The sequence below is a fragment of the Paralichthys olivaceus genome, chromosome 13 (genome assembly GCF_024713975.1).
Source record: "Paralichthys olivaceus isolate ysfri-2021 chromosome 13, ASM2471397v2, whole genome shotgun sequence".
Classification (NCBI taxonomy): domain Eukaryota; kingdom Metazoa; phylum Chordata; class Actinopteri; order Pleuronectiformes; family Paralichthyidae; genus Paralichthys; species Paralichthys olivaceus.
Genome location: NC_091105.1, coordinates 5,204,773 through 5,232,725, shown reverse-complemented (window position 1 = coordinate 5,232,725; position 27,953 = coordinate 5,204,773). Strand labels below are relative to the sequence as shown.

Here is a 27,953-nt window from a genome sequence, read left to right as displayed (position 1 = left end):
TTTGTTACAGCAGCAGGTTCTCTGGTTCAGGAGGCCGGGGATCATGGGTAATATCCACTGTTGTGTATCACATCAACGAATGGGACAAAACTGTCAGAGCTCCACAGACAGGGCCCAACAGAATGTATCACCACATGTGGCTGTAGAGGGCGCTGCTGCTCAGTAAAAGTTACATGTGTTTTAAATGAAATTTTACTGAAGCAGGATTCATGTAATGATCCTCACTTCTGATCATATTACATCAGGAAACAGTTTGAGAGAGTAGGGGGATGGTGTGCAGTAAATGGTCCGGCCGGCCAGGATTACGCAAAAACTACTAAACCACTTTCCACCAAACTTGGTAGAGGGACGGGGCCTGTGTTTGGGAGGAACTTCACATGGTGCGGATACACATTAAGAGGCGGGTCTATGAATTTCTTTTCATTTTCTTAAACATTGTGTTATAGAACATTTTTTAACATCTTAACTACATGTTGGACTTTGTTTTATGACATAAATCAATGATGTCATCACACCACGTCCTTTTTTCTGATTGTTTGACAGAGGCATGTGACCTGAGGGCAGAAAGAAGTTGTTTATCTCATGTAGCCAAATAATTGATAAATAATAATAGATCATAATTTAAAAAAAGATAAATATGTTGTTACTGATAATTCGAACCCGGAGAGTTTGATCCTGATGTTCTGGTTGTTCACTTTAAAATCTTCTCCAGTTGTCAGATGTTCAACTTTGTCTTTTGGGGAAAATGAAAAGTGTTGGGTGACTTCTCCTCACTGTCCAATCAGCTTTGAGTTTCTGGTTACTTCCTGATTACTTCCTGGTTACTTAAGGAACTGTTACTATGGGGATGACACAGTTGTGACTCTGGATCCTTCACGGTGGGACAGATGGTTCTCTCCAGATGTTTGTATGATTCACGCTGAAACAGCTGCTGGGCAACTCATTGTGGAAGTCAGGGGATGCAGGTGCAGTCGGTTCCCCTAGGCTCGGTCACCATCGGCCCGCTGTCTTGGCGCGATGGGACGGTTCGCTCCATCCGGTGTGCGGAGCGCCTGGTGCGGGAGACTCGAGCAGGGAGGTCGGCGGCGACTCGCAGCCGGACCCGGGGCAGCAGCGCCGGGTTCACCGCGAGGCGCACAGCGGAAACAACCAGAGACGATAAGATGACAGAGGAGGAAAGTGCAGCAGAGAGTCGTGACTGCAAAATCAAGATGTCCAGGCCCCAAACTACAGGAGGCACGGTGAGGAGAACACAGAAGCACAGCGATAAGTGACGAGACACATGGGTTGAGTTTCTCCATAACACTGTGAAGTCTCCCCCTTTATTGGGTGAGATGCAAACACATTTAATTGAATAACAAGATAACAGAGTATTTGGTCTGACAGATAAAGTCTGACACTCACATGGAACAGCATGGATCTTATAATACAAGTTAACATCTGCAGACAATAAAAAACTATTTGTATTTTCATGAAGATAATGTAGGTCAGAGGTCAGATCCCTGAATGGATCCCTGGTGCATCTGTAGGCATCACTGTAGTTACTCTGTTCTGTGTCTGTGCCAAAACAAAACAGGAAGAAGGAACATGTGTAATTCTAACAGGGAGACACGATTTTATTATAAGATGAAATCAACTTGTAAATCTGCCTGTGAAACAATAATTATTTAAGTATTCAAAGTATTTCGTCCAGTAAATTTACTCTTAATACAAGTTAGCTACATAATTATCAGAAAAATACAGTTAGAGTACATAAGTTAAAGTATTCATAAAGTGCGGCTCCATGGTTTATTTGATCATTACTACATGTGTAGAATATTTCAGTGGTTTTAAAGGTTCAGCAGTGGAATCTGCAACAAATCATAATCTAACTCACCAGATCACTGTAACTTTTTATAGATTAGGCACCACTTCAATACTTATATTTGGAATTTATTCAGATTTTCTCTCAAGTTCCCCAGTTCGTCCCTGAGGACACGTGTGGCCCCGTTTCCGCCCAGCAGCTTGCGTGAGCAGTGTGCCGGGGTCAGCGGCGCTGTGGCCTGTGAGTACATGCGCAGGGTGCGGGAGGTGGAGGGCCAGCTGCGAAGGCAGGCCGGCAGGGTCACCCAGGAGGGGGTCAAGTTGGAGCGGGAGAGGGGTCACCTGGAGAGGATGCTACGCAGCATCAGCACCAATCTGACCGTCAACAGGAAGAGCTCTGAAGGGAGGAAGAGGAGACCAGCCGCTGCTGAGACGGTGAGTTTACAAAGATAAGAAATAAAGTTGATGATCAAAGTGCAGCAAATATCTCATCATTTCAAAAATCCTCTTTAGTTATGACTGTGAAATATATGAAGTATTTTCCCAGCTATTAAATCTTAATCCACATGTGAGTGGAAGAGGAGACTGAGGATTTATTAGTTGAGTTTGGCGACAGCTCTGCTCTGTTGCAGGAGAGAGACGGTGCTGATTACTTGCTGCTGTGTGAGAGAAGAGAGCTAGTGGAGCTGAAACAAGATCTGGAGGCAGCGCTGAGGAATGCACTGACCCAGCTACAGGTGATTCCCCCCCCCCCACAGTCTGTCTCTGTTTCCTCCTGTTCTCTCCAATGACACTAGAACCTCCATGTGATTTAGAGACATTGATAATGCAAGAATAACAACACTGCTGAAGCCTCCACACACAAATAACCTCCACACTGATCTTTTCATCAGGTTATATTTGTTTTTTTATGTAGCATGGATTGTTCAGACAGAAGAAGACATTTGAAGATGTTGTGGCTCAGTTGACATTTTATAGAAAGTAATCAAACAATTGGGAAACTAGAATGGAACTCAGTAGAGCTCATACCGCCACCAACAGCGGCACCAAATAGATTTCAGTCCCCTGGATATGCATGATATTTTTCAAAGAAATCTATGAATTATTCCCTTGGAAATTTGTGAAAATGTCAAGAACATGCCTGATTTTGCAACATGTGTGGTCCAGGCCCTGGGTCAGAGCAGCAGACGGCTGCTGGACTGTGCCGGGGAGAGAGCTCGTGTCCTGGAGCTGCTGCCTCACAGCGGCTCGGCTTCAGGACGTTACAGCACCGCTCAGACCTTCACCAAAACAGACCCAGTCAGCCCCTTTACACCAGGTGATTATACACTCTGTTTACAGCGCAACTCCATGTCTGTTATATTCAGTATGTGCAATGGGATCCAACATGTGGAATAGTTCTCTGTTTACATCTTTATCTTTTTATTCAATATTTGTAATTTAATTTGGTTGAGTGCAATACTTTAATGTGTGTTTGCACATTTATCTGTAAATTATTTTACTTATATTATTACAATTCTTTCCACTTTTGATAGCTTTTAACTCCCTGGGAAACCACAGCATTAACAAGAGTCTTGTTAATGTGCAGGAGCATTTTATTATTATATTGCAGTTTATTTACTAAACATATATGTTCAATGCAGAGATACAAATATAATAATATGTATAAATTCTGTAGAATATATAATCAGTACTTACCCTCATCACTAAACTAAGTCTAACAAGAAAATTAAATGAAACGGCTCATCTCTGGTTTGTCCTCCTGCAGAGTGCAAACAAGTCTTAGAGTCATCTACTGTGACAGTCAACCAGTCACAGCTACTGAGGGAAACCATCAGACAGAAGCTGACCAGCGCCATCGCCAGGCAGAAAGCTGCACACTGCACCGTCAACGATGGCCTAGTGAAGAAAATTGCAGAGACAATCAGTCTGCAGGTACAAACACTTTGCAAAGATACAGAAATACTCAGCAACAGCTTAAAATCGAAATAATAGTTTCCATTTTATTCCGTCTTCTGTAGCAAAACCTGACTTTGGCGTGTGCAGCCACCCGGCAGGCCTTGTTCCGCAAGCAGAGGGAAATCAACTGTATCCGTCACAGCCACGGCAGAGCGCAGGTTAGTGAGCATGTGAAACAGGACTTTGCTGTTCTCTGTTCTCGGTGTGATGTTTCTCTGTGTTATTGTGTTCACAGGGTCCAGAGTCCAGCGGCGACACACTGTCCAGAGAGAAACTCAACAGGCCTCTGGTGCAGGTTTATCAGAGACACCCGGGGACTCGGTTACCTGAGGCTGCACATCTCATACAGGTGCTCACTTCCTCCAACATCTCAAAAAGACTCAACTGTGACAGTGACTGGAATTCTACCACCTTTTTCTTACTTTATAAAGAGGTACTGACTTGTAGGTCACAATTTCCTCTGTGTATCCTGTGTCTCTCAGGGCAGTGCAGTGCTCAGACAGTGCCTCATGTCCTCTGAGGGCGAGCTGGCGAAGCTGCACTGCGCCTGTTTACAGCTGCTGGACGACCTGCAGGGCAAGAGAGAAGCAGCTCGGGTCGACGCAGGCGTGATTCGCATGAGGCGTCAGCAGGTCGACAAGCGAGCCATGCCTTCTCTGCTCCAGCAGGGGGCATCAAGAGGCCAAGTCCACTTGTCTTGTGTGGAATAGGGCTGCAGCGAGTTTGAGTAGAGATGGTAGAGCTAATTCAATGTGTGGTGAGAACAGGAAGCTGTGTGCAAGAATATTAGGTAAAAGCTGCACTATGTGGCCAAAAGTAAGTAGAAGCTGCTGTAGATTTACTCCTGTGTACTTTAGTTTGATAGTTTTGTTCGGGGCCATTTCCTATTTTTTGTCCCCTTTAGTGCAGTAAAACCCTGACATGTATTACAAGCTATAGGTATTTAAAGTGTTTCAAAACAACGAGCCCGACTCTTCTGTGGAAAACGTTGCACTTCTCTGTCCGAGAGATAAGCAGATTTGTCAACAGTGACTCAAGAAAACTTCAACAAATTCAGTCCCATATTTCTAAATCATGTTTGTCTTGTTTATGTGACTGTGAGAATCTTAATTGTCCTGGTGCAACAACCCTCAGAAAAAAATAAATACCGAGATTCATTCGCTGAAATAGTTAATTTTGGCACAATAAATTCAATTTACTGTAATAAAACATGATCACAATAGGTGCCACACAATCATGTACAGTAACTGTTGGGCGATGGACCCGTGGTTTGAACTAATTAAACCAAAACCTACCTGAAAACATGAACACTTGAAACAAACATTAATGTGATAAGAATTCAATTAGATAACCATCTTTGAGTACTTTTTAGTTTACTCCAGGTCCCATCCATTAACATGGAGGAGGCGGGGTGAATGACCCATACTGCAGCCAGTCAGCAGGTGGTGTCCATAATAATCAATAATTGACTAGTATGCACAGGCTGCTAAGCGCCACACTGGACTTTACCATTTCCTTACAGAAAAGCACATAACAATGGAAGCCTAATGAAGGAAGTTCTTTAATTTTAAAGTTTTATTATAAATAACTCTGGAGCATATAACTTCATCGCTTCCCCCTGAAACAGTACTTTTATTGAGTTAATATGATTACCTTCCCTAACAGTTTTATCACATTCCTCTATTTACTTATTAAACTAAAGTATGAGAGTTTATTTTAACATATCAACTGACAAACTGCCCTTTTTCCCCAGTGTAACGCTGTGGCTCTGTCCTGCTCAGTCGCCGAGTCATGGGACTGCAGGTCACCTGACAGCCCTCCCACCAAACTCAACGTCTTCCATTAAGAAATAAAACATGATTCAATAAACCCGCCGCGTTTCACCTCAGCACAGACCGTGTGTCTTATCTTTCTATTAAAAAAACATTGCATTAGTGACCACGAAATAACACATTTTATACAGATTTTAAACGAGAGTGTAGTTTCCTAACAAAGCCCTATTGATTCTGGTGAATGTGAATGGGGCTATTCTCTCCAGGACAGTGAGTGCAGAAAAACAAATCATGGCTCTCCTTGGGGAGCTAACAGCCTAATTGAATCATACATATTGGGTTGTGGAAATTCTTGGTAGTTAATTTACAGAATATCAAAAGAAACCAGAAGAGATTTACCTTCAGATCTCTGCAGCTAAACACGCAGAGGAAACCGACTTCACGCCTTTGAGACGAGTCTCAGACGGGATTCTTCTGTTCAGGATGACCACAGCTGGTTTCCTCTAGAAAACAAGGGGACGACGTCAAGAGCTGAAGAATCCAGCAGTGAGAATATTTGACAGAAACAGTCAGTAATGTGGAAGCTGGTTTGTCCTCTGCTTCTCCTTTGTTTACTGCCAGCTGTGGGTAAGTGAACAAAACATCCGTGTGTGCAAATTTAAGTGCAAGGTGTTGCCAGCAGAAATAATAGCTCATATCAGGGCTGCGACTCGAGAGTGTAGTTTTAAACATTGATGAGAATTATGTGCTAATTACTTTCTCTAACGACTAAATATTTGGACTCTCAAAGGTCAGAAAATAGGGAAAGTTGCTGATCAAAGTTTCCTTGAGGCCAAAGTAACAGTTCACAATGTAAAACAAGGTAAACCAGCAACAGTTTGATGTTTGGGCTTAAAAAATGACTGAGACCATTATACAGTATTTACTTATAACTCAGCTGATTGTTCATGAATTTACTTCCACAATTGCAGTACCACTAATAATAATGTTTTTTTAAGCTCACCTATTATAAATTAAAGTTAACCCTTGTTGTTGTCACCTGTTTTTCAATAGATGTTACAGTTTGACCGCTTAACATCTGTGTGAGAGCTGGGTGATATAAGATTATTTATAATACTTATAAATGTTCATATCAGTCAATATTGAGAAGTATCATGATAAATGTCACATAAGTATTTCTTGATAACGCTTGATTCAACAGAAAAACATACAATGTGTTAAACCTCCTCACTGTGCACAATGCATAAGCATAATATGCATTGAACTCCTACTCCATTGCTTTTGAAAATGAAAATGATATTGGGATTTAGTTTTCGAAGATTACACATAAACTACTCAGTGGATTTGAATGAAACTTGACGGAAGGATGTGATGTGAATCAGGGAAGAACCTAAAGTTGGTTGTGGATCCAGATCAGGGGACACATCCTGGACTTAGTTTTTCACTTTCTTTAACGTTGCAAGATGGGATCGGTTTTTTGGGACATTTTAAACATTTTCTCAAGGAATAACTCACAGATCTTGGTTTCAGCAGGTATACTAAGGGAAGTGACAGTTATGAGTGTGTGAAATTTCTAGCTTGATTGACTTTAAGAGGACTGTTTGAATGTTTTATTGCCGGGTCATTTTGAGGTGCTAACCAACACGTCTGTCCTTCAGTTCCCCTCTTCTGTTACACCTGTGTGTTCCCGGCCATCTCACCTCTGGACTGCATCAGATACCCTCTGAAGTGTCCCCCGGGGCAGCTCTGTCTGTCCAGCAGAGCAGTGGGCGAGAACGGTGAGGGCGCCTCAAGTCACTGAACACAAATTTAAATGAATCAAAACTGAGAAGAAGAACTGAGAAAGGTGCAGAGGGAGGCATGCCAGAGTGCTTTATTTTCTGTCATGTTGTTTGATGAACTTTCAGGACACTTCCGTGTGGTGTTGTATGAGAAGAGCTGCGTCCTTCCCTCGCTGTGCGGAGTCACGGGTCAGAAATACACCATGGGATTCAACTTCACCTTCACCAATGAATGCTGCAACACACACCTGTGCAACGGAGCCGCAACTCCTGCGACCCACAGCTGGACTGGCTCATTACTCACACTACTTCTTTCATACTCTGTCTGGTGAATAGGAAAAGAAACATGTGCAGGCAATGTGAAACAGAACTAGTTTGACTCATATGAGGTGGAGAGGAGACTTTTCTTACCTCTGATAGACTGACACTGCACTCAGTTTCATTTTGTGCACTAATCTGTGCTAAACCAAGATTTGTTGCATTAATATGAGATGGACAAAGTCAAATTTCTTATTTCTAACAACATTTAAAGACATGTCTTCCTGGTTGTTTTGGGAGGGATGAGTTGGGATGAGTGTAAACTGTGATGAAATAAACTACTTCTCTCCACTGATCGGTCAACTTCATTTACACAGGTGAACTTCTCAAGTCTGTCTCATTTGAAGAAATTAAATCAAATTGCAAACTAGTACAAAGTTGAAACTGGAAAATGATTTTCTCATTTTATAAATTCCTTTTTTCAGTCTCTGAAATGACAAGAAGTGAAAAATGCCCAATTAAACTTATCAGTTTCACATGTGCTTCTCTTGACTTGGACTGGATGAAAAAGGAACAGTAGAACAAACTAGGTTAAATATGAATTATACACCTGTTAAAAGTAGAGCATTAAAATACTACTGAAAGGGGCCATTTTGTTTTTGTCTGCTGCCATTTCACCAGTGCTTCCACAGAACTGGAAGATAAAACCGATTCGGCTGGTTAACTTTTACTCTTCAGATGGTTTCAACCCATGATGAGGAGGGAAAACACTTCAGGTGCATGTTAAACAACAGGAAGTAAGTGATTGTAGTTTAATATTCAAACAAATACATAGGAAAAATCAGGACAGAACACAAGATCTGTTAAAACCAGTGAAAAACCAGCATTAAAAGTCTCTTGTTTAAAAATATGTTTTAAGCAGTGATTTAAAAACAAAGTCTAAACTCCCCATATCATGGTCAGTCTTTAATTACCAGCCTGGATTTAGAAGATCTTAGATTTAGAGCATGTCCATTACTTTGAAATGATGAAACTAATATATAAACAAACGTGTTATGTACTTTGAGTGTGTACATATACACATGTATAGTCTGTGTTACTTACATTTCCAGAATATCATTATTTTTGAGGGCCACTCCATAAACGCCATAAATCTGCTTAGGAACAAAATGGCCGAACTTGCTTGAGAATCGTCACGTTTTTAAGTTTTCTTCAATGTCACTTCAATTCACTAAAAGTTAACAATACAGCCAATGGTACGTAAGGAAGAGACACTTCGAGTAGCTAATTCGGCGCGTTTACTTTAACATTATATGATCAAATACAGGTTCAAAATCTGATTTGTGTAATTGTACCCAGGTTAAAACGGTGGTTGACTTCCAGCAGCACGGGGCGTGTTCTGCTCTCTGATTGGCTCGTTTTGTCAGCGTGGTTCCGCCAGGTGTTGTTAATCTCACCGAACATTAGATCGCATCAACAGTAACGAAGCTCCTGCAGAGTTCCATTGAAAATATTCACAAATAAAGATTCAATGTGTTTTTACCTTTCGTTCGTCCTCTTACCGCTGCTGATCTCCACTGATGGAGGAGCCACGTCCAGGGCGGAGGCCTCAAATCAAACAGCCCAGATGAAAGCAGATGTTTCCCGCGGGGAGACACCGACCCTGCCGCCGCCATACCTCTTCCTCCCGGTGTTCGTGGACTCGAACCTGCCGCTGGTGAAGAAGGAGCACTTCTCTCCGGCCAGAGGCTCCAGGCAGGAGCCGCTACCCGAGGCCGTGCGGGAGCTCCTGATCCCGGCAGCGCTGCCCGGCACCAGCCCGCCCAGCGCGTCCCAGGACCCGGTGAAGACCTGGTGCTGGGGGAGCAGGATGCATGTGCAGGTGGAGAGGAGCCTGCTGGGGACCGGGGAGACTCACCCGCAGCTCCGGCTGGGAACATGTGAGACCAGCAACTCTACCCGGGAACACCTGTACTTTGAATACGACTTCGACACTTGTGGAACCAAACGCACCGTGAGTTTGAACTAAGATCTCATCGTCTATCACTGGAGATAATGTATATTTTTTTAAATATAATATATAAAAGTCATAGTTGTGAGATTTGTGCTCACTTAAACTGTATTGCCTCCATGAGCATGGTGTTAATATGTGTTGTTGGGGCCTAGTGCCCCCACACTATACTCAGCAGTGGTGGTACAAGTACACACATTCTTTTAACAAGTAGAGATACTTGTGTTAGAAGTGACCAGTAAAAGTATAAGGACTGATTAAACCTCTTAAAGGTTCAGTTTGTAAGATTAAACTTGAATATAAAATAAACCTAGTGATATTTTCTTTAGTGTGTTTCATCCAAATTGTGCGAATTGTTGTTTTCTTTCCTCTTTATATTGAAATACTTTATATTTACATCAGGAGTGGGCCTTCTCTATGGAGGCCGCCATGTTTTTTTTTACAGTAGCCCAGACTGGACACACTAAACACCCTTTGAGTTTTTTATGACAGCTGAAGGCTACCACAGGTTCTCTGTCATGATTTAAAGTAAAACGTTTTTTCTGACTGCTTGTGTGCAGAGCAAACTGAGACTCGTGTCATTCAAATTATATTATATTATATTGTCCGAAGACTATTTAAATTAAACCAATCTTACTTAAAAATAACTAAAATAAACAATTTACAAAATGGGTTAAAGCAATGTCAGACACAAAGACATCAAGAGTCATTTTTCAGCATTTCACTGTGAATATATTTTTTCAGTGTATTTTTGGACTCAAGATTTAAAAAAAAAGAAACAAGTTCGATGTCTATTTGCAGATAATTGACAACCAGGTGGCCTATTTAAACACGCTACGATATGATCCACCAAAGCTCCAAGGACCGATCAGACGAGCCGTGCCCTTCACCCTGTCTGTGGCTTGTTACTATAACAGGTGAGGCTGGATGCTGACCAGTGAGCTCTCTGCAAAGCAAGTTATTAAAATCTCATGAACACTGTATTTAACTGTCAAGGTACCAGTACTCCTACAAGATTGGCTACAAACCAAAGATGCAGATGCGCAAGATTTTCAAATCCATGAAGAACAGAGCGAAATTCAGTCTGACTCCACGAAATGGTAAAAAATCTTTTGGGGGCCACTTATTATGAGTGAATCAAAATGTGACTCTTAAATCTTAAAGTATGTAAATATTGTTATATTGGCTAATGCATTGATATTTGAAGGGTTTTACTTAAAAATCCCTATTGGTCCTACTCTTCAATACAATTAGAGGTTTGATAACCATATCATGTTCTGACAAAAAATTTTCTCTTGATGAATGAGGAAGAGTCTTGAAGCTGCCGTTGGTCTCGTTGCCTGACTTCTTCTGTCTTTCTTTCAGCTCAGTGGGAAAGACTTTCTCCGTCTGATCAGTACGTGCTCGGAAAGCCCATGTACTTCGAGGCCGAGGCTCCGTCCATGTCCCAGGACAAGAGACTGTACGTCCACTTGTGTTACGTGACCTCCGATAAGTCCCACACCTCCACGCTTCAGTTTCCAGTCGTGAAAAACTTTGGGTAACAACAACCTCACTCACACAAACCGAGTATCTTTTAATATTTATCCAAAGAGAAATATGTCAAGTATGTCGCTGCCATCTTTTCTGCTGACGAAGGTGTATGGTTGAAAGCAAGGAAGGTCACTCCAGATTCATCCCGTACAAAAACAACGCTGTGAGATTCACCGTGGATGCCTTCTTGTTCAAGGGAATGACGGACCAGGTGAGTAAAGATGCCTCCAGGAGAAAAACTGTTGTTTTTATGCTCTAGTTCTGTGTCATAGACAAAGTTTCTCTGCAGCCTCTCGGCTACAAGTTGTCAGATTTATGTTTAAACACAGTGTAAAGACTCTGAAGTATTTCACTGATCTTGACTTTGCTCTCCTACCGCAGCTCTACATGCACTGCGACATGTCTGTGGGCAGTTCTGTGCCCTCACCAACAGCCAAGTCCTGCAACTATGACACAAAAGCAGGAAGGTTAGTTTTTCTTTCTGAATAAATGAAAGAATGAGAGGTAAAGTTGAAATAAAAGGCAATCAGCTTCTCATCACTGTTTTCCTCAGATGGGTTGAACTGTATGGATCAGACTCGGTTTGCACCTGCTGCGACTCCAACTGCCGCTCTGCTGCATCTCCAGGTGAGACATCGATTCTCACATTGTCCGCAGTAAAACTATAACTGGAGAAGTCTGGAGATAATCTGTCTATAAATCTCATGAAAATACCAAAACAACAGACAAAAGTTGATGGTACCTTTTTATTTAAAGCCTGGAGCAGCTTATTTCTCGTATTAGCACCACCAAGGAAGTTATCTTTTCATCTGCATTTGTTTGTCAGTTGGTTGGAAAGATTATGCACAACTAAAATTGTGTGTGTGTCTGTGAGTGTGTGACCAAGGGACCAAGTTCCAAAGCTGCTTTTATGTTTTGTAATGCATCTTGGAATATCTACATTATTCTACTATTAGTTAAGCTGTCTATTTTGTGTCATTTGATTATATTCTAATTGCAAATCAACATTTTCCAGAGACCAAAATAATCAGCAGCAAACCGTGGACAATAGAGCCTAAAGTTAAACCTACGACTACCCCGAAGAGGAAGAGGGTTTCCACCACCACCACCACCACTACCACAACAACAACAATAACAACAACAGCAGCAGCAGAACTGCAGCCAGAGACGACCAGAAACATGACTGAAGGTAGCACAACGCCACAGATGGAAGAGAAAGCAGGGACTCAGATGGGTAAGGTGGAGAACAAGGTGAAGGAGTGGCCCTTTGGAGGTGGAGGAGTGACGTGGGTTGAGATGGAAGGTGAGGAGAGGCAGGTGATGAAGGGCTCTGCTGTTGTGGAGGAGGAGGAGGAGAAGCAGGAGGAGGTCAAGGAATCGCGCAGAATATTTGAAGAAGTCTTTGATTTTGGGAAATAAAGCCGACATATGAACAGTGATAAGATCAGCACGCGTGGCTTCATTACACCTAGTGAGCTAAAAGCAAAAATCTATAGAGTCTATGGAAGTGTGTTAGGTGCCGATGTTTTCTGCACAATCATTTTTGTGATGCAAACTTATTGTAATATTCCACATAGCCTCATCTCTTTAAATGAATAGTTCAATGTTTCAAGAAATTATCTTCTCTTTATTTAGAGAGAGAGAGTGAGTTAGTTGAGAAGATGTAAACCAAACTTTGATCTGTTCATACATAACATCGACTGTATTTAAAGGTAGATTATGCGTCTCCACTTCATCTCACGATCCAGAAATTAAGCTGAAATATCCCGGATTTAAATGCAGCCAACGTGTGGATCAGTAGCGATCCGGGGGGGTAGTCAATGTCAATGTCCCATCCGCTAACATGGAGGAGGCAGGGTTTATGACCTATACTGCAGCCAGGCTCTAGGTGGCAGTCTTGAAACTAAAGCTACAGTTGTCTTAGCATTTATATTTCCTGGATTAATCAATGAATTGAAATAGTGTGTTAATAACTAATGAACTTTAAAGGTGCTGATTTTGTCATTATGCTAAGCTAACTGCTGCTGGCTGTAGCCTTACACAGAACAGAGAGATGAGTGGTGTCTTGATTCTGAATCCTCAGAGGCCACAATGAGAAAAAAACAAATAAGCATATTTCCTAAACTTGGAAAAAATGGTATTTTGCCAATTTAATGAAAGACAGAAACATTTTTCTTTCCATAATCTGTGAATGTTAATGGTCACAGGAGTCGACTTTCAGGTACAAGCATCATTTATTAGCTTTACATCTTGAGTAAATGTTACATTGCTACATGAGAATCATTCTGTACAACTTCTCTTTTACAAATGTCAGTCACATTGAATGTGAAAACTGCAGGGATGCTATCCATTGTGCTACTCACACAGTTAAGGGTTTGACTTGTGTCTTTACAACAGTTTACTATCAAACAATGTACAAATTTTAAAAAACACTTGGTATCATAACAACTGTATAACCGTTAATATATTGTCTTCAGTGTATTTAGAAAAGAAAACTCGACGAGGAGTACGATATTAATCCTTTACATTCATCACAGAATTAATTTACCCTCATGGTTTGTCCATTTTCAAGAAAGAATGTGACAAAGACAACTTCATAATGCCCTCATAAAGCAGACTGCAGCGTCATATCACCTTCATTTCAGACGGGGTTCAGCTCATCCTGGAAGACGTGAACATGTTGTCCTCTCCCATGTTTTCCCTGTCAGGTGTGAAACGCCCTGTCCTCAGTAGTACGAGCTCAGGTGGGAGTGAGTGGCGGGATGTCTGGTCATGGCTGACCCTGGATAGATGGGGCTATTGGGGGAGTTCCAGTACGTCGACGGGGGGCCAAAAAAGTTGCCGGGGGAGACGGGCATTGGTGCCGGGTGTCCACCCATGAAGTTCATTTTAGGCTGGTGGCTGTGGTAGGGTTGAACGTAAGACATATCCGTCTGGTACTTAATCCCGCTGTCGGCCGCGTGGTTCTGGTGCGCCTGCGAGATGCCCTGGAAGTCAAACTTGTAGGCGTAGCGCTTGCCATGCACCTTGGTCATGATGTTCTTGTCGTAGTAGTAGCGCAGGGCGCGGCTTAGCTTGTCGTAGTTCATGTTGGGCTTGCTCTTTCGCTCGCCCCAGCGCTTGGCCACCTCATCGGGGTCGGTCATCTTGAACTCGCCGTTGGTGCCCTCCCAGGTGATGATGCCGGCGTTGTTGCTGTCGGACAGCAGCTCCAGCAGGAACTGCCACAACTGGATCTGCCCCGAACCTTGGGGGGGGGGGGAGAGGAAGAGTAAAGTGGATAAATCAAGACAGAAAATGTGCAGTTAGCTGATGTTGCTGTGTGAAATGTTTGTCTGTTCTTCTTGCTCATATTGGAACATTTTGCAGGATGTTGTCATCTGTGTGAAAATATCAAGTTTTTAAAACTGGGAGCCTTTAAAATTAACATGAGCGTTTTGAATAGCTTTAGTTTTAAACAGCTCATTGATGTGTTCTGTTTTTGATGTATTGATGTATTCCTCCGCAGGTCATCTTCCTGTCTGTGTTTGTTTGTTAGCAGGATTATACCGCTTGACAGATTATCACGGAACTTGGAAGGATGTAATATGGGTCAGGAAGGTGTTTGCTCTACTGAGTGACATTCTAGTTTTCTTTGTGCTTGCATTGATTTCCTAACATTAATATGACATCCCAGTTTATTTATTTTTAAATCAAATGTGACCTTTTCACTGTGTGGCTTGGAGGACGTGTGAGACGGCAGGGCAGAAACCTACCCACAGGCCTGTGAGCGCTGGGGTCAGGGAGCTTGTACGGACTTTGTTTACCCGTTCGGTTCTTGGATGAGCTGAGGGCTTGGCCTTCTGTGAGGAAACAGCAGGGCAAACAGTCATTTTTTTGGTCGGGAGGGAAGCCGGATTTTATCTCAGTGCAACATGATGCAACTTTTGCTGACACAACAGGTGTTGCTTGAAGTTTACTTCATTTTGGAAAGTTGGTGTGTGCCAGCCCTTGCTCGCTTTTCTCTCCCATGTTGCCAAAGCAGACAGTGTAAAGGCCTCATTTGTGTCATCTTGTTTGTTGGCTTGTCTTGTTTTTGGTTATGGTTCTTACCTGGGTTGGCTAGTCGACTGCTGATGGGCCCTAGTGTTTGATATGGGTCTGGAAAAAAGAAAAAGTGTTATTAGTTTTACATATTGTCTCTTGCAGATACAATTTTTACTAATTCACCCTAAAATTTAAGTTTTGTCAAGACTTGATAAAAGTGAAAATGTTTGACGTCACATTAAGTTTCGTTATTTGTGTGTCTGGTATCGTGCTCATTAATAGTCACAGAGGGACAGAAATGTTACTCACTGCTTCCCCACCTCCCCCCCGCCCCACCACTAAAAACACAATGTGAGTCTGAATGAATAAAGAAAAACAAAGTGGCCATTAGTCCTGATTATGAGGTCAAAACAAATAGTCTGTCTTATCGTGCAGCCATTTTAACCATGCCAGCCGCATGGAGCTACAAATGTGTGTTGGGTCGTTCAGATACTAAAATATCTCAACAATATTGTTGTACTTCCAAGAAATTTGGCTCAGACATTAATTCCCTACCCCTGGATCTATAGTAACAACTCAGGTGATTTTTTTTATCTTTCCAATACCCAGATTACAAACTTTGGTTTGCAATTAAGACCCCTCTTAAATTTGAATATGACAGTGTCTGGTGCAAGGTTCCTTCATACCTTGCACAATTCTTGGAGCTGGGTCTGTAACTCTTGTGCCGTGTTGGTGCTCCATGGAGGAACCTAGAAAAAAAGAATTAAAGAAATGGTTTGATCTTCAGCTGGAGCTTCTTTTTGGTTTTCAGTCAATTCCGAAGCGAAACCTGACATTTGTTCATGCTTGAAAAAATTCATCATCATGGTCTGTGTTCCGTGTCCTCCTCGGTTTTTGTTGTGTTACCTTTGGGCACTGCTGTCATGGTGTTAGCTGGCCAGCTGTTTCTGCGGCTGATCTCATCAAACCCGCTTTCTACACACACACACACACACAGATAACACACGGTTTAAAAAGGCTTTGAAGTGGACAGTGGGACAGGACGGCTTTAGTAGGAAGGAAGGCAGTAAATGGACATGATAAGTCTGTGGAGGTCTAAGGATGACCCTCAGTTTCTTGGGTGAGCATATTTTTTTATTAGTTCAAGCCACCTCTGTTTCTCCACAAGATTGTGAATTGTGTCCCAGGAGCTGGACCGATACCCGCCCCCCCCCCCCCAACTTCCTGTGCCGGTGCAGCTGTTTCCTGTCTGAAACTGGCTGTTGAATTTTGAACTCGTCAAAGTTTTTTGTTCACTAAAGAGTTGTGGCACGAAACCTTTTACACTCTTGAAATGATGTAACATTTCCTTAATGCATCTTTTTAAAACCTGAAGTTGTGCTGTATATTCGTGCGTGAATCTAAGCTTTGATTCAAACCCAGAAGCACACGTTTAAATCAAAATATAAATAAATGTGACTTTTTTCCATTTGTTTTGTGTCATGTAATGAGCAGTAGAAGAAATAATAGATTCTTTATCCAAGTAAAAGTACAAATAGTAGAACATATTTCCAAACAACAAAATTTCCCATTACGAGTACAAGTAGTCAAAGTTGTACTTCAGTGAAAATACAGAAATACTTTTAAAGTATTTTATAATTGTGGTTGATCCAGGTGCAGATATTTCTGATTACTGTGTATAAATTGAGGTGATGTGGTTCCCATGGTTGAGGCCCCTCCACAGGATCTCAAGATAAACCTGAGGGGTCATGTGATGATTAATGAGATATAGGGAAGAAAAGACACGGCTCTGCTACAGAAATGTGAAATATTTAATGTGAAATATTGGATAATTTGAACTCAGACTGTTTTGTAAGTGAAGCCACTTCAGAAGTTTAGAGTGGAAATGTTTTCGGGGGAACTGTTAACATCTGAAGCGTGAAGAGAGGAAACCGGTGACAATAAATTCACTTCATCAGGTTTGATCACAACATTTAAATGTTGCTGAATCCTGATTGGTGCGTGAAGACGAAAAACTCTCATATCGCTTTTCAAATAGCAAACTGTTTTGGTTTTGGCAGAAAATGATGAAAACCCTGTTGCTACTGGTGAGAAGCTGATTGAGAAAGTAGGTGTTGATCTCACCTGCTTTCACTTGTAGTCTTGGTTGTTGTGGGGGGGTGTTGTTGGTGGGAGTTGTGGGGTAGGAGAAAGTCGGGCTGCCTAAAGAAAAAAAACAAAGAAAAGCTAACAAGTCAAAAAAATTTTTTAATATAAGATGAAGGATTGATGTAACAATTTACTTAGTTCATTTTTATCTATTTATTTGTATTTCTACTGAAGTAAAAGTACCACATTCATTTAAGTAATGTGGTAGAACGTAAGTAACTACAATAAGAAATTATTCTTTTCGTTTATTTGTGACTGTGATTTGCAGAAACTAAATCACTGCTGCTACACAACAAAGTAAAGTATCAGAAATCACGACAACACACTGAACACCACACACAGGAAACCTCCATAAGCAAAAAGGGAACATTCAACAAATTACATCATGTTTTTGCCGCATCAACAAAATATATGAGGACGTTGTAAGTGCCCCTGTATTTCCAGATGTTTGTAGTATTTTGTCCAAGTATTAGATTCTAAGTGTCAAAATAAAGAAGAGTGAAACACTTTGGGCCACAGAACAACGTAAACCAGAACAATGTCATCAGCTGGAGAGTGCAATCTTACTCTGCCGGAGGTAATTGAGGTGCGAGAGCAGCATGTCTGCGTTGTAGGCCGACGTGAGACGCATCATGTCGTCCTTGGTCATCTTGCACAGGGCCTTGCCGTCCAGGGCTTGGAAGAGCATGACGTCCACCTCCTCCAGGACGTACTCCTTGATGGCCCAGTCCAGCCACTGTCGCACATGGTCCTGTGTCCAGACCTCTGGATCTGGTGTCAAAGGGTGGAGGGAAGAGAGATGATCAGGAAAATACTCTGGATTTATTCATAACATACATTTACAACATGGTTTCTCACTCTGTCCGAGTAAATCCTCTTGTAGCAGGGTGCAATCTACGACCTTTTAATTTCAGATAAATGCTGTTCTGGTTTTCAGGCTTTCAAAAAAGGTTGTGTGAACAGGAAGGTGTAGAAGTTACAGGAAGAGTCATAGAGAATTTTGAATTGTTATTTTCATATATATGCGAGTGTGCGCGCGCATTTATAGATAACCTTTTTTTATATCCTCTAATTAAATCTGCAAATATGTTTTGTTTCAAGCAATGATGCTTGGATTACTTTTTAATAAGTGCAATGAGGAAAGATATAATTGGATAAGATGCTGCTTCAGTAAACCTGAAGCACTGTGTTGCTTTGCCCTTTAACTGTATCTCTTGGTTTAAAAATACTCAATGTCATGAACACATACAGGCTAAAGCTAATGTGCCTTATTTTGTATAGTTGTGTCTTATCCAAAGAATCAGACCTTTGTGGTACAGACGTAAAATGGATCCTTCAGGGAGGTATACACACGTTTCCAGTAGCACACAATGACTGTGTGGAGAATTGCCTGTGATACTAGTCAAAAGCAGAGGCCGCCACACCCTCGGGTCCCAATTGTCCTCGTTCGACACGTTTCAACCGTGATGCAATATCCACGAATTATAAAGCAGAGTAACTCGGTGCCGGTGACTCATTGACGAGTCTCATTGGATTCCACCGAGCTTAGTGTTTAATCGTCAACTGTCTGAGGTGGTGTCCCTCCAGAGGATGAGTCACTGTACAGGGCGGACAACGTAAGATATTTCATCATATTCAGTTCTCAGGTGGCTGTGACAGAGATTTATAGTGAAGATGAAATGGACTATAGACGCCGCAGGTTGTGCTTAGGTAGAAATGACACATCATTCACTCCCGAGTTAAGTCTGTCTCAGTGGTTTTCCTCTGTAAAGAAACTGAGTTTCTCATAATGAGAATCATCAAGATTCTTGGATCAAATGTGAAGCAAGTGAGTGGGTGCGTTGATGAAGTTCCTTACACTTAACTGGAAGAATAAAAATAACTCTGGATGAATCATTGCCATTTGTTTATTTATAAATTAACTCATATATCACCATCTGAAAGATTTATTCTCCTAACTGGCTCCAGAGTCCGTACCCGTCTGACTCTAGATGTGACTTCTGGTTATTAAACCAGGGTTGAAAATGGGGTTATTAAAAATATAAACGCCCCCGCCCCGCTAATCACATGTCAATTCCTGCTTGTTCTCTCTCGTATGAACTCTAACAGCTCTGAATACTAATTTAAATGTTTAGCATTCCTTGTAAACCCTGATGTTGTAGTTGTGGTACTGCAAAGTCATAGTTAATAGTAGTAGTTGTATTTTGGGGAAGAAGAGTTTAATGCACAAACACAAGCTGTGCCCATCTCTGATTCAGTTATTTACGTTGCATAAGCCCAGTGCATGCCAGCTGTTGGGAAACAGTCTTGTGACAGTGTTGTGTGATGGAGGGAGGGTGACGGAGGGAGACGGGCAGCTCGTGTGAGTGAGTCAGCTCACCTGCTGGCACGATGACCCTCTTCTCCTCTGTGGTGCTGCTGGGCGGGGTGACGGTCTGGGGGCTTGCGCGAGGCTCCACGTACGAGGCCTGGTACGACAACGGAGCCCCGTCGTTGCTTATGTGTCTGGAACGTTTGGTGACGCTGCAGTCCACAGGGGACTCACGGCTGAAACGGGGGAGAACGCAGCGTGTGACAGTTAACATGTCTTTCAAAGCTCGTTAAATGTTGTACAGCATCAACACGCGAATAGAAATCTAGCTATAAGACATTTCAAATAATTAGATATTTGCGATCGTGGTCTCTGATTTCTGACATTATACCACGAGTGTCAGTGTCGGTCGGGTGCAGGTGTATTTCATCTGCAGTATTTGCTAATATCTGTAGCTGACAGGTTATAAATTTAGTCCAGGTTTTTTTATTTCAGGTTTTTAAAGAGCAGGGTTGTGGTCTCCTGTAAGCAGCTGCTGTTTTTAAGTTCAAACTCAGTTGCACATCACTTATTTTATACTTTTATTATTATATACTATTCGTATAATCCTCTCTCTCCTACTCTAACTCTATTGCTTTCTATCCATCTTTACCTCTCTCGCTCTATCTCTCTATCTACCTCTCTCTATCTCTTTATATATCTCTATTGCTTTCTCTACCTGTCTGTCTCTCTCTATCCCTCTCTCTTTCAAGCTCTGTCTCTCTATCACTATTGCTCTCTCTCTACCCCTTTCTCCATCTCTATTGCTCTATCTCTATCCCTCTCTCTCACTCTCTATTGCTCTATCTCTATCCCTCTCTCTCACTCTCTATTGCTCTATCTCTATCCCTCTCTCTCACTCTCTATTGCTCTATCTCAATCCCTCTCTATTGCTCTATCTCTCTTGCAAAAAAAGCAGAGAAAGGAAATACAATAAAGTAGTTTTCCTGAACAAGAAAACTTGAGTAAATGTATTTAATTACTTCATTCCACATGGTTAAAGTCAAAACACTGTCACTGGTGATTCATCATGACACAACTTCATTAGTTGTAAGAGCAATAATCAAATGATTTTAGGATCTGGGAAAAACCTGAATTTCGACATGGAGCCGTAAGAAAGTCAGATCGTCCGGGAACCCGTTGTCCCCTGGGCCCCAGCCCTGACTCACCTGGTCCCGTTGACATGTTCGCCTCTTTTCCCCGGGTTTTGTGCCGCTGACCCCACCCACTCTGGCTCGGCGGCCTCCGGGCTCTGCTTGGATGCCTGGCCGAAAACTCCGGGCGACGTCATCTCAGCCTTCATGTGCATGGCCGGGGCTGCCGGGTAGGGCGGCTCAAACATGGGCTGATCCTCGCTCACCACGGACAGAGCTTCCTGTCCAACAGAGCCACAGCGGTCAGAGTCTGACATTAATGTGCTCGTCACAACCTGTGGAAACTTTGTTTTCCTGTACAGACTCGGTCTATTCAAACTGAGATGCTTCAGTGAAGTTAAAACCTAAGTGGAGCTGTCGCAGTAACAAAGCAAGCACATCATGTTTATCTGAACCTTCAGAATCAAAACGAGATAGTTCCTTTTTTACAGTCCGAGCACAGACAGATTTCCGTTTTTAAAATCTTTGATAAAAGAAAGTAAGGGACTAAATTTAGTCTTATGGAACTTGGCTGTGAATCAACAAAATCATAGTGTGCAGAGGATACACCAAACAAAACACATCTTGTAGATATGACAATATGACAGATGTGGGTTTTTTTTTTAATACCTCCACCAACAAGACCATATTTTTAGTTTAGTTATTTTTTTGTTAGTTTTACAGCATTACGCAAAAACTTAACCGGATTACCATGACATTTTGGGGAAGGATGCAGTATGGGTCAGAAATGAACCCAGTAAATGTTGATGTCCAGGATTTTAGTTTTTTTCTCAGGCATGTTTAGGGGACTGATTTATAGGAGTGAATTTAAATGTGGATTAGGCCACAGCGGACATATGCGCTCTGAGTTCCAGTTCTTTACTTTAATGTAATAAATAAATGGATGTACTTTACTTATCCCAAACTGGGAAACTCACATCTTTCTAGCTTTTCTACTTCAACAGTAGATTTTGAGTTCTGACCATTTCTTGTTCACTCTTCTCTTCCACGCCCAGTACAATGTTGAAATGCTTAGATTTCAGTGGTATTCACCTGTAGTTGACTGAAACATTAGATGTGTATCTAAACGCACAAAAGATATGGCACACAAGAATGTCAGGAGGCTGCCTCATCTTAAAAAACACATCAGTAACTTTACCCACAGCTTTATTTTGTCGTTAGGATTGGGGTTTGGGGGGGGGGAGGGGTGTCATCGAGATTTCAGTCCGTCTTCCTGTGTTCAGCACCTTCGAAATGGCACTTTCATCTCTCACACTTGCGAGGGCAAACACCCGACATGTTGTTCACGTCTGCTGCTCGCATTACGCGCGTGCATGTGTGATGCGACCATGGCCGTCTGAGCAAGAGCGTGTTTGTTTAGAAGAGTTGAGCATTGTCTTCGGGCCTCGTACGTCAGCGCCGTGCTTTGTCAGTGGCCTACAGGAAACCTGGCCGCCATGTGCAGAGGAACCTTTTGGCACAGGCCGAGAGAGAGGAAATGGTGGAGGAGGGGGCACAATGTGAAAATGTGGGTCATTTTAAAGCTGGAAAACAACACTAAAGACCTGTGGAGAGGGAGTCGGGTTCATTGGACAGCGAGAAGAGCGCAGCCCTGATTGAAGTGCTGCCTTTGCATTGTTTTCCTCGTTTCTGTTTTCCTATGTGTTGTTTTTAGCTCAGCATTGTTAACCACGTCTTAATGCATGCCACACAGTTTGGCATTTCCTTGAGGCTGCAGACACTGATACAGACGTGCAAGTTGGATTTCAGAAACCTTTGTTTCATATACATTTTCTTCTTAAGTAAACACAGGCAAAGGGTTTTATCTGAAAAGAAAAAGCTTGATTTTATATCAAATGAATGAAACCGGATAAAAGTTGTTCAATATTTAAGGACAGAGATAATGGAACCACAAACAGTCCCCTTACATTCACTGTTACTATCACCCTGCAAATAAATTGCCTTACAATGTTAGAGAAAGTGAACTTGAATGGGTTCTCTCTTGACCCAACATCCTTCCACCACGTTTTGTGGAAATCCGTTCTAACCAACCAACAAATAAAAAGAAAAGGCAAAAAATAACCTCCTAGCACAGCTAACAGAATTTCATGGTGCGCTGGTGAATTACAAGATTTACCTCTGAGCTCCCGTGAAACTGTCTGACCTGAAAAATCTCAACTTTTTACTTAATTTTACAAGTTTCAAATTGTTGTAGCAGAACCACATACATCGCTCTCCTCCTTCGGCAAAACATGGTAGCTACATTACCCACAATGCAACTCCATTCTCAACAGCTCTGTCAAAGTAGGACATCATTGGAGGCCGTTAATCAGACAACGTCACACAGCTCACTGGAGTCAATGACTCTTTATTCACACATGCTCCTATAAACTATTTATCTGTAGAATTAGCGGATTTGTCCTTTTTAAATACTAAATACTTTAAATAAACAAAATAAAATATATTGCGAATTAAGGATTTGATTAGGTGTCACCTTAGATCTTAAACAAACATGGACGACACTTTATCACACTGTCCACAAATGAAGCCAAAAGGGCGTAAAATGACGATGTGATATTTTGACTTTTTAGTTTGGTCCATGTCCCATCCGCTGACATGGAGGTGATGGGATAAATAACCTATACTACATCCAGCCACCAGAAGGCGATAGAGAGGGAGCCTCCATCTTTATATCCAGTCTACAGGAGTCAGTTTAAAGTGATTTTTCATCCTAACTCAACACAAATATTTTTAAAAACATGTATTTTGCTTGTCAAGCGGGTCGAGTGTGAGACGGTAAACGTTGTTTTAACGATTAATTTCTGTTTTTCTGCTCAACACTCAGAACTGTTGATATTATCGTGACTCACAGCCGCTCGTCACATTCAGCTTTCAGCACATTCAGCTTTCACAACCACAAACTCACACTCCCGCTCTTTCTTTATCTCCCCCTCCCTCCCTCCCTCTCTCTCTCTCTCTCTCTATCTGTCTGTCTCTCTCTTTTCTGCACACTGATAGAAATATACCAAAATGTGGCCTGACCGCTGATGCCACAACTGACTTCCTGTTCACAATGTTTCAGCCTGTAAATGTTGCTCGGGGACACAAAACAACTTTTGAAAAACCATCTCGGGGGCGATTGTGCCTCGATGTCCTGAAATGTACAACCTGGTTCTGCAGGGTTTGAAAGTAAAACACCTTCGAAGTTTTTACTCTCAGCGAAGGCACTGATGTGAAAAGTCCTGTGTGGAAACTTTAGTCGTGGCTTCAAGTCAGCAGCTCTGCGGGTTGCATCAGGCACGTCTTGCATAAACGAAGAACTTGTTTACGACAGTGAGGTTCTTACTTCTTTCATGTTTTAGCTTCACAAGGAAAAATAACTAAATCAAAGTGTTTGACTTTAGTTGCCTAAACCTAAAAGTTTAGCTCAACCGATCTATTGCTTGGTCGATAAAAATGGCTGATATGAGCCTTTCTCAGACGTATCTGTGTTTATGTTTGCTGATATGAAAACTTTCAGAATAAACTGCAGAAAACGTGTAGTTATCCTTACATTTTACATAAAAGTAGATTTTCTTTCTTTCTTTTGTTTTTTAAAGACTAATGTTGTTGTTCTTTTATATTTTTCACACTGTCGACAAATCCAATCAACAAAACTCTTGAAAAGGCCAAAGTCAATAATGTGCTTGTCCATCGTTCCATTTGGTTGTACTTGTTTTATCTTACAGTTATTGATAATAAAGTTTATGGTTAATCTGTAAAATATCAAGCCTCAGTAACATTCTTTGTCACAACATCTTTGGAATCATTGCCATTTTAAAAAAAAAACATAAAACACGTGGGCTTTGTATTAAGAATCTTTTTACGCCCTAATATTGAAATTGGTCTCGTTCTATGTTAAAAGTTCCAGCCCCAGTTACTTGTTTCCACCTCGTTGAAGTCACTTGTGGAGTATTAAAGAAATATTCTAACAGTTATGTTATGAATCAGACACTGGGGTGGAGGTGGTGCTTGGTGCTGCCTCTCAAATGTTAAAAGCCAGATGATTATCACCAAGTGTAGGTGGAGCAGCCTGAGAGAGTGGGTGGATTCAATTAAATTTAAATGTTTTACTCCCAGTCATCAATAATCAAACATTTAAACATCAGTACACGGATCAATCATTTGCACTGTAAAACAAAGAAAACTGAAAAAGAATTAGGTTTATCGGTTTCATCGGTTACTGGTTGATCGATTTACTGGCGAATCGTTTGTTTTACTGGTATCAGTTCAGATCCCAAGGAAATTCTGAGGAGTTACAAACTGAATAAGGATCATTTTTCATCTCTAGACCTTTAAAACCATTCACCTACTTTACATCTTTGTTTAAATTAATTGATTGGTTGATTACAAACAGAAAGGTTTGGGGCTAATACCCTAAACTACAACCAAGGATGTGGTTAACTTCTCCACCCTCTTTTGCAACAACAATGTGATTTTTATCTAAAAATGAATTTAAATATCAGCATCTTTTCAGGAAGAGGAGTCTCTTGTCCATTTTTGGAGACACAATGGAATGGTCTTATTTAAAGAAGCTGGTATTCTGGTCCTAACACCTTCAGTTAGGTTCACTGCAGCTGGTTTTGGTTGTGTTGTGTTGGTTGTTTCTTTGCTTTTTGTTGAGGATTAAATGTCAGATTTCTTATCTGAATAGTGCATATTGACTTTTAAAAGCAACATTCACATGGGACTCATTATATCACATCGATTCCATTTTATGACGTGGCCTCATGATACCTTTTGCAAAATGATGATCATATTGATATTTCCACAAGATATGTTGAGGTCAGGGCTGCAGCTAACTCTTATTTTCATTACCAGTTGATTTACTTTTAACTTTCACACCATATGGTCTGAAAAAGTCAGGAAGTGAGAAGTGTGACTAATCTATAGGGCTGTAATGATGATTTTTACTGTGGATTAATCTGCTGTTTTATCATTAATCCACCATCTCCAGATAGCCTGTGCTGTTTTCAAAGAACTGGACCACCTTCAGTTTGCAGTGATAAGGTTTAGAGTCTGCTGAAGGTGGATTAAAACCCCAGATCTAGCTCAAAACAACAACAGCTTATCCAATAACAAGTTGTGCAAAAGGCTCGTCCCTCTGTCTTCGCCATGTCTGAGGCAAGTGACAGAAAGCAGAAGTAAAAGTTCAGCCGAGCTGATTTTGCAAAGGCCTGAGCTGCTGCAGCTGCGCGCTCAGCTCCTGCACCAACAGGCTCTGGCTCTGCAGGCCTCACACCCACAGGCCGGCTTCTCCTCCGCTCACACAGCACATCATCCAGTCTAAACACATTGTCCACTGCGTTTCTCTCTGCAGAGGCTTTGTTTGACTTTTTCTTTGACTTTTTTTTTTTTTTTTGTCCAGGGAACGGAAATGTGCGCGGAAAGTCTGAGGTTTGAGACAGGAAGCCTGCAGAGTTCAGATAACGACACCTGACAAGTGCTCCCGTTTGCAGCTATAAATTATACTTAAAATAACCTCAAACACACAATCTGCTGCGACACAGTCCAACAGAAGAACTGTCTGGATTATAAAGGATTCACGCAGCAGATAGATCAGTGTTTAAACAGTAAAACCCCAAAAAGTACTAAATTCATAATTTAGTTGCACTGGCTCTTTTTTAAATCACAGAATCAACCGTATGTTAAAAGCATCAGTGTTGTCAATATAAACATTATTCCTTAGAAACGAAACTAGAGAGAAATTAGTAGAAATATTAGTTCCTCTATTTACTCAGGCCTCCTTTTTTCAAATGGCTTTTAATGCAGTTTTAATCGAGGCTGAACAACACTTGTTTTGGTTGAAATATCCAAAATATCATATTAAATCCTTTCAATAAGTGACGTTAAAGCGATGTTCGTATTTCCAGGAAACGAAAAACAAATTCAGTTAGCGAGAAAGTTTTTGTCGCAGAAATAAAACCGTGCAGGCCAAAACGCAGATTCGATACAAAATACAACGAATACTTTGAATTTATTTAGACGAAATAATATATAATGTAACATATATATATATATATATATATATAATGTGTCTACAGCAGCAGATTAAATTGTTTCCCTTTTCTCCACTTGCGCAATGATCTGTTTTCAGTTTAAAAAGTCTCTTATGTAAAGTGCTGACAGCGACGCCTTTTTTTTCTGCGTTTCTCAGAAGACAGAAACATTAGAAACATTTACCGGCTCGTCGGGAGAAGGTAGAAACATGAAGCAGCAGCAGTGTGAAATGTGAAGTACCAGTCACCTGATGAAAATTGATCCTCCTGCCCCGAGAAAGACGCGCTCACTGCGTCCAAACTGATCCATGGCGCCCTCATGGACACCTGCCAGTTGCGCATCAGTAAACCCCCGCATCCCCTCGACTTGCTCCTCGGTAAAGAGAAAAATAACACCTGCCGCGTCCGATACAGCTTCTTCAATTATTAGTTTTTCAGTTTCTGCGAGATTAGAAAAACGCCAAAACCCAGCGATGAGCGTGGAGGTGGAAAGTCGTGCGCTTGGAAATCCTCCATTTACTCGTGTGAGCGGCGACCAATTAGTGTGTTTTTTATGCGAGTGTAAAGATGTAGCGGTTAGTTGTGTTATTATAGAGCCGACATACAACCACGAACGGGAAGGAAGAGGAAATTTTGTACAAGAAGGAAAGAGTGGGGACTCTCTCACTCAGCAGCAGACTCGGGGCTGGTGTGGGTGTCCGCCTGTCACTTCCACAACCAGCAGCAGTTCCACAAACCATCACTCTTACCTTTATCGTGCAGTCCATTGCAGCAGCCTCTGGGTCATTTAGTCACTTTGGTCCCTTTAAACTTCTTTTAATTTACTCTTCTGACTTCTCTTCAATTCATGCACGGGTGCATTGGCTCTATGGCGCAAACCATTGCAGTTAGATTTTTTTTTTGCTCGCAGACCATAACCGGATGACACGTTTTCTCGCTCTCTCACTCTCTCTCTCTCTCTCTCCCCCTCTCTCTCTTTCTCTCTCTCTCTCTCTCTCTCTTTATCTAAATTGGGAAGTGAAGTCACCAACACACTGTGAAACTGTCAAGCAGCTTCTCATGAAATCAACAACAACTTTCTGACCAGAGAGGAACACAAAACTCCAACACAACACACGTGTTCTTCTTTTATATACATGTG

General features: G+C 41.6%; 4 protein-coding genes and 1 long non-coding RNA gene across 10 annotated transcripts; 3 read left to right on the top strand and 2 right to left on the bottom strand.

Moving 5' to 3' along the window:
- The first annotated feature begins 28 nt into the window (after positions 1–28).
- tektl1 (tektin like 1) lies at positions 29–4,919 on the top strand. The gene is made up of 8 exons (XM_020093273.2): positions 29–1,241; positions 1,954–2,238; positions 2,436–2,540; positions 2,971–3,121; positions 3,572–3,738; positions 3,825–3,920; positions 3,998–4,111; positions 4,245–4,919. The coding sequence occupies exons 1-8, from the start codon at positions 960–962 to the stop codon at positions 4,470–4,472; spliced, it is 1,428 nt and encodes a 475-aa protein (XP_019948832.2). The 5' UTR covers positions 29–959; the 3' UTR covers positions 4,473–4,919.
- LOC109633425 (uncharacterized) lies at positions 1,279–8,934 on the bottom strand. Of its 3 annotated transcripts, XR_011245851.1 has the most exons (7): positions 8,678–8,934; positions 7,235–7,331; positions 5,934–6,037; positions 3,502–3,702; positions 2,945–3,083; positions 1,877–2,200; positions 1,279–1,557 (listed from the first exon to the last, which is right to left on the bottom strand). It is a non-coding gene; the product is annotated as an uncharacterized lncRNA (long non-coding RNA). The 3 variants fall into 3 exon arrangements; XR_011245850.1 differs by lacking the exon at positions 1,279–1,557 and having other exon boundaries at positions 1,593–2,227; XR_011245849.1 differs by lacking the exon at positions 1,279–1,557 and having other exon boundaries at positions 1,593–2,200.
- Positions 5,149–7,928, top strand: LOC109633424 (sperm acrosome membrane-associated protein 4-like). The gene is made up of 3 exons (XM_020093274.2): positions 5,149–6,161; positions 7,193–7,312; positions 7,442–7,928. Exons 1-3 carry the CDS (start codon positions 6,110–6,112, stop codon positions 7,645–7,647), a joined length of 378 nt encoding a protein of 125 aa, XP_019948833.2. The 5' UTR covers positions 5,149–6,109; the 3' UTR covers positions 7,648–7,928.
- A 266-nt stretch (positions 8,935–9,200) lies between the features above and the next one.
- zp3d.2 (zona pellucida glycoprotein 3d tandem duplicate 2) lies at positions 9,201–12,559 on the top strand. Its single transcript, XM_020093269.2, has 8 exons — positions 9,201–9,587; positions 10,386–10,501; positions 10,581–10,684; positions 10,950–11,124; positions 11,223–11,328; positions 11,499–11,584; positions 11,671–11,744; positions 12,133–12,559. The coding sequence occupies exons 1-8, from the start codon at positions 9,201–9,203 to the stop codon at positions 12,534–12,536; spliced, it is 1,452 nt and encodes a 483-aa protein (XP_019948828.2). The 3' UTR covers positions 12,537–12,559.
- A 773-nt stretch (positions 12,560–13,332) lies between these two features.
- fli1rs (Fli-1 proto-oncogene, ETS transcription factor-related sequence) lies at positions 13,333–27,803 on the bottom strand. Of its 4 annotated transcripts, none has more exons than XM_020093270.2 (10): positions 27,562–27,803; positions 20,811–21,016; positions 19,672–19,838; positions 17,859–18,062; positions 17,268–17,345; positions 16,050–16,118; positions 15,830–15,892; positions 15,210–15,257; positions 14,873–14,959; positions 13,333–14,364 (listed from the first exon to the last, which is right to left on the bottom strand). In XM_020093270.2, the coding sequence occupies exons 1-10, from the start codon at positions 27,577–27,579 to the stop codon at positions 13,844–13,846; spliced, it is 1,461 nt and encodes a 486-aa protein (XP_019948829.2). In that variant the 5' UTR covers positions 27,580–27,803; the 3' UTR covers positions 13,333–13,843. The 4 variants fall into 4 exon arrangements, with proteins under 4 accessions (XP_019948829.2, XP_019948830.2, XP_019948831.2 ...); XM_020093271.2 differs by lacking the exon at positions 27,562–27,803 and adding an exon at positions 27,061–27,532; XM_020093272.2 differs by lacking the exon at positions 14,873–14,959 and having other exon boundaries at positions 27,562–27,789.
- Positions 27,804–27,953: the final 150 nt, after the last annotated feature.